The 10,382-nt window shown below is 43.5% G+C and overlaps 1 protein-coding gene across 1 annotated transcript; it reads left to right on the forward strand.

Annotated features, from left to right (window-relative positions):
- Nucleotides 1-5,389: 5,389 nt before the first annotated feature.
- LOC119357099 (dihydroorotate dehydrogenase (quinone), mitochondrial) lies at nt 5,390-9,153 on the forward strand. The gene is made up of 11 exons (XM_037624087.1): nt 5,390-5,557; nt 6,114-6,196; nt 6,411-6,734; nt 6,855-7,095; nt 7,582-7,662; nt 7,742-7,849; nt 7,936-7,965; nt 8,117-8,254; nt 8,408-8,445; nt 8,530-8,629; nt 8,801-9,153. The coding sequence occupies exons 1-11, from the start codon at nt 5,390-5,392 to the stop codon at nt 8,885-8,887; spliced, it is 1,398 nt and encodes a 465-aa protein (XP_037479984.1). The 3' UTR covers nt 8,888-9,153.
- The last annotated feature ends 1,229 nt before the right edge of the window (nt 9,154-10,382 follow it).

Raw genomic sequence — 10,382 nt, forward strand, 5'->3', positions numbered from 1 at the left:
GGTGAAGATAGAGCATAGCCAGACTATATGATTTTGTAGGGATAACTTTCTTTGGCCATGTTATTTTGAGAAGACATAATTGCTTAGTTAGTATGCTTGAAGTATTATTTTTTATGTCAATATTAAACTTTTGTCTTGAATCTTTCGGATCTGAATATTCATACCACAATTAAGAATAATTATATTGAAATTATGCCTAGTAGCATTCCGCATCAAAAATTCTGTTTTTATCATTTACCTACTCGAGGACGAGCAGGAATTAAGCTTGGGGATGCTTGATACGTCTCCAACGTATCTATAATTTTTGATTGCTCCATGCTATATTATCTTCTGTTTTGGACATTATTGGGCTTTATTATTCACTCTTATATTATTTTTGAGACTAACCTATTAACCAGAGGCCCAGCCCAGAATTGTTGTTTTTTGCCTATTTCAGAGTTTCGTAGAAAAAGAATATCAAACGGAGTCCAAACGGAATGAAACCTTCGGGAACGTGATTTTTGGAACGAACATGATCCAGGAGACTTGGACCCTACGTCAAGCAACCAACAGGGAAGCCACAAGGTAGGGGGCGCGCCTACCCCCCAGGCGCCCCTCCACCCTCGTGGGCCCCCTGTTGCTCCACCGACGTACTCCTTCCTCCTATATATACCTACGTACCCCCAAACCATCAAATACGGAGCCAAAACCCTAATTCCACCGCCGTAACTTTCTGTCTCCACGAGATCCCATTTTGGGGCCTGTTCCGGAGCTCCGCTGGAGGGGGCATCGATCACGGAGGGCTTCTACATCAACACCATAGCCTCTCCGATGATGTGTGAGTAGTTTACTTCAGACCTTCGGGTCCATAGTTATTAGCTAGATGGCTTCTTCTCTCTTTTTGGATCTCAATACAATGTTCTCCCTCTCTCCCGTGGAGATCTATTCGATGTAATTTTATTTTGCGGTGTGTTTGTTAAGACCGATGAATTGTGGGTTTATGATCAAGTTTATCTATGAACAATATTTGAATCTTTTCTGAATTCTTTTATGTATGATTGGTTATCTTTGCAAGTCTCTTCGAATTATCAGTTTGGTTTGGCCTACTAGATTGATCTTTCTTGCAATGGGAGAAGTGCTTAGCTTTGGGTTCAATCTTGCGGTGTCCTTTCCCAGTGACAGTAGGGGCAGCAAGGCACGTATTGTATTGTTGCCATCGAGGATAACAAGATGGTTTTTTATCATATTGCATGAATTTATCCCTCTACATCATGTCATCTTGCTTAAAGCGTTACTCTGTTCTTATGAACTTAATACTCTAGATGCATGCTGGATAGCGGTCGATGTGTGGAGTAATAGTAGTAGATGCAGGCAGGAGTCGGTCTACTTGTCTCGGACGTGATGCCTATATACATGATCATACCTAGATATTCTCATAACTATGCTCAATTCTGTCAATTGCTCAACAATAATTTGTTCACCCACCGTAAAATACTTATGCTCTTGAGAGAAGCCACTAGTGAAACCTATGGCCCCCGGGTCTATCTTCTATCATATTAATCTTCCAACACTTAGCTATTTTTATTGCCTTTTATTTTACTTTGCATCTTTATCATAAAAATACCAAAAAAATTATCTTATCATATCTATCAGATCTCACTCTCGTAAGTGACCCTGTAGGGATTGACAACCCCTTATCGCGTTGGTTGCGAGGATTTATTTGTTTTGTGTAGGTGCGAGGGACTCGCGCATAGCCTCCTACTGGATTGATACCTTGGTTCTCAAAAACTGATGGAAATACTTACGCTACTTTGCTGCATCACCCTTTCCTCTTCAAGGGAAAATCAACGTAGTGCTCAAGAGGTAGCAGCAACCCATCATCTACTTATTACTTCCCAATGCCTTCCTCTAGGCCCAAATAATGGTGAAGTGACATGTAGTCGACGTTCACATAACACCACTAGAGGAGAGACAACATACATCTCATCAAAATATTGAACGAATACCAAATTCACATGACTACTAATAGCAAGACTTCTCCCATGTCCTCAGGAACAAACGTAACTACTCACAAGATGGGCATCGAAGGGCCACCAGGGGGCCCACGAGGCAGGGGGCGCGCCCAGGGGGTAGGGCGCGCCCCCCACCCTCGTGGCTGGTGAGTGGTCCCCCTCTGGTACTTCTTGCGCTCAGTATTTTTTATATATTCTGAAAATAACTTCCGTTAAGTTTTTGTACTTTTGGAGCTGTGCATCATAGGTCTCTAATATTTGATCCTTTTCCAGCCCAGAATCCCAGCTGCCGGCATTCTCCCTCTTTATGTAAACCTTGTAAAATAAGAGAGAATATGCATAAGTATTGTGACATAATGTGTAATAACAGCCCATAATGCAATAAATATCGATATGAAAGCATGATGCAAAATGGACGTATCATTTGGTTCATGACTAACTTTGCCACAACTAACCTTAGACAAAGTGTGGCTGCCACAAAAAGTGTGGCTAACAAAATGGCCACCATAAGTGAGACAAAAAATGGCAAAAAATTAAGCATGTGACATGTGGACCATATAACTAGAAAACAATGACAAGCCACAAGTGTGACGATGAACCAAACATATGTCTTAAATGTTGTGGTATAATTAAGGTTAGGCGTGGCAACCGTAGGCTGGGAACCAAATAGGCCCACATGCTCGTGATATGGAAGTGTACATATAATATGTCCATATCATATAAGCAGTGCACTGATACATGTCAAACATATCTATAGTTTTTCTCATGCTAATGTTACACTGTTGTCATTTATATATGGTTTCATACAACAATTTATCATTTTTTGAGCTAACATATTAATTATGTGCCAAAGTGCCAACTGTTGTATTTCGATTTACAAAAGGGGTATTTTACAGGGTGTGTGTGTGGGCATCTACATTTGTATTGTCTTCAAAAGGTATTTTATGAAGCAATGAAAAATGGGAAAAAATCACAATGGATATTTTTGTATGGAAAATCACGACTTTTATATCAAGAAGACATTTGTCAAAAGAAAAAATTTCCATGGGCACTAGCACCTAGGACGTATATTTTATAGAAGGAGCCCACCGGATGAGACGCCACAAATTCGCTTCCGACGGGAGTCAAACCGTGGGCGCAGGGTTCGCCACTGCGACCCTTGCCACTAGGCTACTGCCTAGTCCTCCATTTTTTCAAAAAGAAGGCATTTGTGCCTTGCTCGCCAAGTTGTATGAAGTATTTCTACTGGTTTGTTCAATTTTTTTGGATTTTGTTTGATACCATTTTTCATTTTTTTGGCTAAATTGGGTGTAGTACACCCATCCAGTCTCCAAGGCAAACCATAAAATAGTGTTTACAGCCTGTTTGGTAAACACTCTGCTCATGAATGGTAGTTTGCACGAGGATGTTTATGGATGGATTAGGCATGGAAAGTAGATATTTACTCACATTCCCTTGTTTGGTATATGATGGGAATTAGCGTGGGATAAAACTCTACTCAGGGTACTCCTAGCGTGTTTGGTTGGGGGTGATTAGATCTAGGGAATGGGAATTGAAGGGGTGTGAGTCTTTAAATCTATTGTTTGGTTAGGGGGACTGGGAATTTAGAAGGGAATAGGCATGGGACTTTAGACTCCAACTCCCACCGTTTTATTAATAGGAGAGGGGGTGGGAATTGAAAGGGAATTATTTTAGTGAGTCGATCTTAGCCCTTCATCATAATTTACGTTAACTTCCCATGTCTAGTCCCTTGCCAATTCCCATGAGCCAAACAAAGGAATACAATTTTTCCTCAAATCTCACATGTAATTCCTATTATGTGCCAAACAAAGGATTGGGAATAAAACGTCTCATCCCATGTCTAATCTCAATATAACTACCTACTCTAAACTCCCATTCCCCTTCTCAAATATTACCAACAGCATGTTTGGTTGGGGGTAGTTAGAGCTAGTGAATGGGAATTGAAGGGGTACGAGACTTCAAATCTATTGTTTGGTTAGGGGGATTGGGAATTGATAAGGGAATAGTCATGGGACTTGAGACTCCAACTCCCACCGTTTTATTAACAGGGGAGGGGGTGGGAGTTGGAAGGGAATTGTTTTAGTGAGTCAATCTTAGCCCTTCATCATAACTTACGTTAATTTCCCTTGTCTATTTCCTTGTCAATTCTCACGAACCAAACACGGGAATACAATTTCTCATCAAACTCTCACACATAATTTTCATCATGCGTCAAACAGAGGATTGGGAATAAAACGACTCATCGCATGTCTAATCTCAATACAACTCCCTACATTAAACTCCCATTCCCCTTCCCATTTTTTGCCAAACACGCTGCAAATGCGTTGTCCATAGAAAGAAATCGATGGGAATCGGCTTCCTCAACTCCCATTCCCCTTCCCACTTAAACTCCCATTACCTCTAATCAAACAGTGGACTTTTAATCTCCTCACCTCTCAACTCCCATTCCCCATCTATAATTCCTCCGAACCAAACACGCTGTTAGGAAGAAAACTCGATGGGTAAAGCCAGGAAAAGGTAATTTAAAACAGAACGCGGGCGCTTCTTTCCATGGTGAAGACGGAGTGGGACCAACGAGAGCCGTCATTCCTGATGACCAAGCTACATTTGTACGCCCTCCGGTTCTTTTTAGTTCGAATATAAGATTTGATTGAAGTCAAGCCTCGTAAAATTTGACCAACTTTATAGAAAAAAGTACCAGCATTCATAATCTGAAATCAATATCTATAGATGTGTCATGACTTAAAGTTTCATATTGTATAACATTAGCATGTCAGATGTTGATATTTTTTCATATAAGTATGATCAAATTTTGTGAAGTTTGACTTTAAAGAATTCTAATATGCAAAGTAAAAAGGACCGGAGGGAGTAGCTGCTGGTTATTGCCGTGTTCCTTTTGCTTCGGAAGTCTCAACTATGGAAGCTTTGGCAATGAAAGCATGGCCTTTCTTTGGTTAAACCGGGCCCGATTTTCATCCCTAGCTGCATGGTCCTTTTTTTTTACAGAATGCATCGCACTTCTTGCTATCTCAGCATTCGAGAGCCTACGAGGAGGTATTGCTTGTCTATCAAGAAGCCATTTCTGCCTTGCTTCCCAAGTCGTAGCATACGGAGTTATTTCTACTGGTCTCTTCGGACAGAAGAAAGAAAAAAAAAGAAAAAAATCCGGTCGAGCGAGCAAGAAGAAGAGATGGCGAGCCGCTTATAAGCCGACCTGGGCCCGTCTCCCGGCCCAGCCCAAGTACAGTCTGCTACTACTTCTCTTCCACGCCTGAGCCCTCGCCCCTTCTGCTTGCTCCCCACGCCGACCAGACCGCCCGCCCGCCCGTCCCCCCGCCGCCGCCGCCATCGCCGTCGCCCCCCGCGCCTGCCCCGCCATGGCGTCCTCCGCCGCCGCGAGCGCGTGGCGGCGCTCCCTCCGCGGCGCGCTCCTGCGCGGCTCCCCGTGGCGCGGCCCCGCCCCCGCCCTCGCCGGCGCCCGGCAGGCCAGCAGGACGGTCTCCGCCGTTGCAGTGCCCATTAAGGTGCCCCCGCCTCCCCGCAAGGTAACGCGGCCCTCCCAGCCGCCCCCCGCCTCCTCGGCATTGACGCATACACCTCACGCGCGCGCTCTGCGCTCTGCTCCTCCGCGCGCTGCTTCCTCTCGAGTAATGGAGGAAGCAGCTGGCGTGTTTTAGATGCCGCGCCCGCTGGTTGCCGCCAGTACGCTGCGCTGGTGATCTGGTCCATGCTCTCGTGCCATCTGAACGCGTTGCGTCTTTTGATCAAAGATAATATTTTTGTGTGACCTTTTGTAGCGCAGTTACTCACTTGCGCTCTGTCCCATCATCATGATTTAAATACAAATACAAAGGGGAAAATAATAATCGGACTTGATGTTCCTGTAGATGGAGGATCTATTGACTGCACTATTCTTGAGATTTTGACAACAATACTTGTCCTCTTTTATTTGAAAAAAGCGCATTCTTAAATTAGTTTCTTGTGAAGGATCTTATGAAAGATTGAGTTGATCATACAGTTATTATAGTGATTACCTACCTGTCCCTTTACTGTGTCATTTACTTTATTAACTAGTCCTTGTTGTTCCTCGTCAATATGCAGGGTAGGCTTTTGACTGGGGCCATGATAGGATTGGCCATTGCTGGAGGTGCTTACGTGAGTACTACCGACGAGGCCACGTTTTGGTACATGCCACTAAGTTCTTGGACCTAATTTTTCATTAGAACAAGTTGTAATTACATCTGAATAGCACGAAAGCACCCCATAGGTGCTTGAAATAGCCACAAGTTGGGATTCTAGGAATTCGTAAGCTCCTGCTTATTCGTACCCTTTTCTGGGTACAACTATCAACTACTAGGAGCCTATTCACTAATGGCTCTGCCCTTTGTGATCGTGCAGTGGGTGGTTATTCAAATCAACAGAACTCGTGAATCCACTTTTTGCGCTGCTAGATGCAGAGTTTGCTCATCGTTTGGCTGTTTCTGCTGCTGCTCATGGATTTGTCCCAAGAGAAAAGAGACCTGATCCACCAGTTCTTGGGATAGAGGTTTGGGGAAGGAACTTTACAAATCCAATTGGTCTTGCTGCTGGATTTGATAAGAATGCTGAGGCCGTGGAGGGTCTATTGGGTCTTGGATTTGGCTTTGTGGAAGTTGGCTCTGTAACACCTCAGCCTCAAGAGGGAAATCCTAAGCCGCGGATATTCAGATTGAAAGAGCATGGGTAAGCATTTCATGTTCTGCTGCTGCTATTCAAACTGTCCGCTGCCACTTTAATTATGAAACAAATTAAAAATGTTGTGTGGTGGTTTCTTGTAATGGTGTTTTCTTGCTTTCTCTTCAGTGCTGTAGTCAATCGCTGCGGGTTCAACAGTGAAGGAATTGTAGTAGTTGCTAAGCGTCTTGGGGCACAACATGGTAAGAGGAAGATGGAGGAAACTTCGAGCTCCAGTGATGTAAAGCAAGGAGGGAAAGCAGGTCCTGGAATTTTGGGAGTCAATCTTGGCAAGAATAAGACTAGTGAAGATGCTGGTGCTGACTACGTGCAAGGAGTTCATTCGTTGTCACAGTATGCTGATTACCTGGTATCCATCTTTTGCTGTTACAAGATAACCTCACATCACACGTTTGTTACTTTCAGTTTCATATGCACCATAGATTCAGATGGATATGGTTGTTAGAATAAGGAAATTTGCATTCATTCATGTTGATCTGTTCTCATCTAATGTGGCTCATCAAAGAGAGAAAAATAGCATAACTAGAGAAATGTTTGCTTCAGAATAAAACTGATGCATTTCTTGAATGTTTTGTCGTCAATGCACATTTTTTAACAGAAGGGCTTAACTTGTGAAACTGTGTGCTTCATGATGGCTCCCCATTTGGTACCACCTGCTAAAACATGCTACTATACTTTCTTATTGAAATCAGGGGCTATGCTTCTGCATATGAAGAAAAACATTTCATTGTTTTGTGCTCTCTTTCAAGCATGGAAATAGGACTGCTGCTGGATGAGCAGTGTATATGGACATGCAGCATAAATGGTAACAACCGGTTTCTTACTCTTAATGCAGGTCATAAATGTTTCTTCCCCAAATACTCCTGGTCTTCGCGCATTGCAAGGTAGAAAGCAGCTGAAAGAACTTGTGAAGAAGGTCTGTAGTCTTATTAATTGAACTGGATATTTTTCTTCATTTTTATGGGTAATTAGTATGACGTACACTGGATGTGCAGGTGCAAGATGCACGAGATGAGATGCAGTGGGCTGAAGATGGTCCACCACCATTGCTTGTTAAAATCGCACCGGACTTGTCGAAGCAGGATCTTGAGGACATTGCTGCTGTAACATACTGGACTAAAGCCTTATTTTTCATGCTCTTTGACAGTTGGTGAATATTTTTCTTATGCTTTTGCTTGCTGTTTTCCAGGTTGCTCTTGCTTCCAAGTTAGATGGCCTGGTAGGTGGATAATTATTCCATGACACACTTTTACGTGTCACTGCACTGACTAGCATAACCCTAATTAACTCCTGTGCAAATATGTATTTCTCTCGTCCATGTTGCTTCACTAATGTTTGCTTACTCTTTATCGATATTTTTAACAACACAGATTATATCAAACACAACAATTTCAAGGCCACCTCCTGCAGACGCACATCCATTAGCTCAGGAAGCCGGCGGATTAAGTGGGAAGCCTCTGTTTGACTTATCTACTCAAGTTCTCAGGGATATGTATATCCGTACAGGCGTGCGTGCTTTATCCTGTTTCTTACTTTATTACAGTATATATCTATTTACTTTAGCACATCTTCCATCCCGGGCATTGCATTCTTGGTTCTACTATTTCTTTACTGGAGTTTCGTAACTCTCCCTGATGAGCAAGTGTTTGCATATCCTGCAGGGCAAGGTTACGCTGATAGGCTGTGGTGGTGTAACTAGGTAATGTTGGTTTGTTATTTACTTTGATGGTGTTTTTCACTTTCAACACCAATATTTAATCAAAAAATTGTAATGCACATACAGCGGCGAGGATGCATACAAGAAGATACGTTCTGGAGCCACGCTGGTTCAGCTTTACACTGCACTTGCCTACGGAGGTCCAGCTCTCATCCCGAGAATAAAGGTGATCTAACATTTATTTTACTTGGCATGAATCTTACAAGTTGCAACCGTTTTCCTAGTTACAAACGTACCACTGCTCAGTAAATGAGCCCGGCCATCCTGACCAACATATTTTAGCCTGCTCCCTTGTGTATGTCTGAATTGAACTCTGATGCTGATGGTTATTCGACAGGCCGAGCTCGCAGAATGCTTGGAAAGAGACGGTTTCAAATCTGTCCAGGAGGCAGTGGGAGCAGACTTCAAGCCGTTGAAGGCCTGAACACCAACTGAGATCCTCAAAGACGCTAGCAGATTTTCCCGTGAGCGTCCTTTTGCCCTACTCACTCGGATGCTACCCGAAACCAACCAAATTCTGAAGCTATTTTGAGGGTGTCGTACTAATTATACAGCATATGCACGTTTGCGTGCATACCCATGGCATCATCTAGTTCTTGTTTGCTTGTAAGCGAGCTGCGCAAGAAGTGTTTTGTTTGGTTAACTTATGTGTATATCACCAGGCTTTTGAAACGTATTGCCTCATCGATATTGCTTTTTGAAACGGAGGCAAAAGAATTGCCTCATCGATTAATTAAGAAGAGATATTGTTGTGGCTGCGACGCAAAAGGAGGAGGAGAAAAACAGCAATGCGCCCACGCGTCGCCGACCGGGCCGGCTTGGAGCTGGGCGACGGGAGCGACCTAGCTACAGGAAAGCACGACCGATCGACCCCTCCTCCTTTGCTCTAGCTGCAAGAAACGTATCCGACAAAGGGCACCAGCGATGAGAGTGCCATACGTCTCGAATCTACAGTGCCTCAGTTCATCCTCACACCTTCAGGCTCTCCTCTCCTCTAGCTGGGAGTACATAGATTGACGAAAGCGTGGGACCAGTTAATTCCTCACCATCGATCCAAGCACTGCGGCTTCAGGCGGCACGCCTAACTATCCAAGGGTGCGACTAGACGTTGTGAAACCGCATTGAGGAAAGTGATCCAAGGTACGTATGGTCTTCTATATCTATATTTCTTTTCGGAAAAACAGTGCGTACGACAGTCATAAACTAGTATGCAGAGGCCGGGGGTAATTGATCCTCCTTTTCATACAAACAAATCTCATTTAGTCTACAGTGTTTTTTTTTTTGGATAAATGTACCGCAGTTCATAAACTAGTCCTTTAGTTCCTCTTGATATTTCACGAACAAAGATGACCCTGACAATTAAATTTGTACATTAATTATGTCACTGATGAGTATATACATAGTTCTTTATATTGCAAAATTAAGTCCGCACTGAAATTATCATTGTGCCATGCATCAGGTGGCCGGCGTGTGACAAAATGATGTGGACTTTGATCAAACTTTTCGATGAGTGGGAAATTCAGCTACTTGTCCTTCTCAGCTTCACACTACAATTGTTCCTCTTGTTTGCTGGAAACCTTCGGCGCCGCAGGTCCAGTGGGTTCCTAAGGGTTCTCATTTGGTTAGCTTTCTTGGGGGCAGACTTGGTAGCAGTTTATGCCCTTGGCCTTCTCTCACGACGAGAGAACAACATCACCACCATCATTGACAAGGGAAGCCAACCCCTAGCTTTCTTTTGGGCACCATTTCTCCTCATCCATCTTGGTGGACAGGACACCATTACTGCCTTCTCCATTGACCTGTTTATGATGCTCTCAGGTCAGTGTCATATGCCCTCCACATCTTTTCAGCACGTGGTTACTGTATGACAAACTTCTACCCGCCAGGAGACATCAACCAAACGGTGAAGATAGGGAGGC

This window comes from Triticum dicoccoides, chromosome 2A (assembly GCF_002162155.2).
Source record: "Triticum dicoccoides isolate Atlit2015 ecotype Zavitan chromosome 2A, WEW_v2.0, whole genome shotgun sequence".
Classification (NCBI taxonomy): Eukaryota; Viridiplantae; Streptophyta; class Magnoliopsida; order Poales; family Poaceae; genus Triticum; species Triticum dicoccoides.

What these genes read in the sequence shown, in the direction of transcription:
- LOC119357099 (XM_037624087.1), top strand. Translation starts at nt 5,390, where the DNA reads ATGGCGTCCTCCGCCGCCGCGAGCGCGTGGCGGCGCTCCCTCCGCGGC. An exon ending in TGCCCCCGCCTCCCCGCAAG is followed by an intron (nt 5,558 to 6,113) that starts GTAACGCGGCCC and finishes GTCAATATGCAG; the next exon opens with GGTAGGCTTTTGACTGGGGC. An exon ending in CACAGTATGCTGATTACCTG is followed by an intron (nt 7,096 to 7,581) that starts GTATCCATCTTT and finishes CTCTTAATGCAG; the next exon opens with GTCATAAATGTTTCTTCCCC.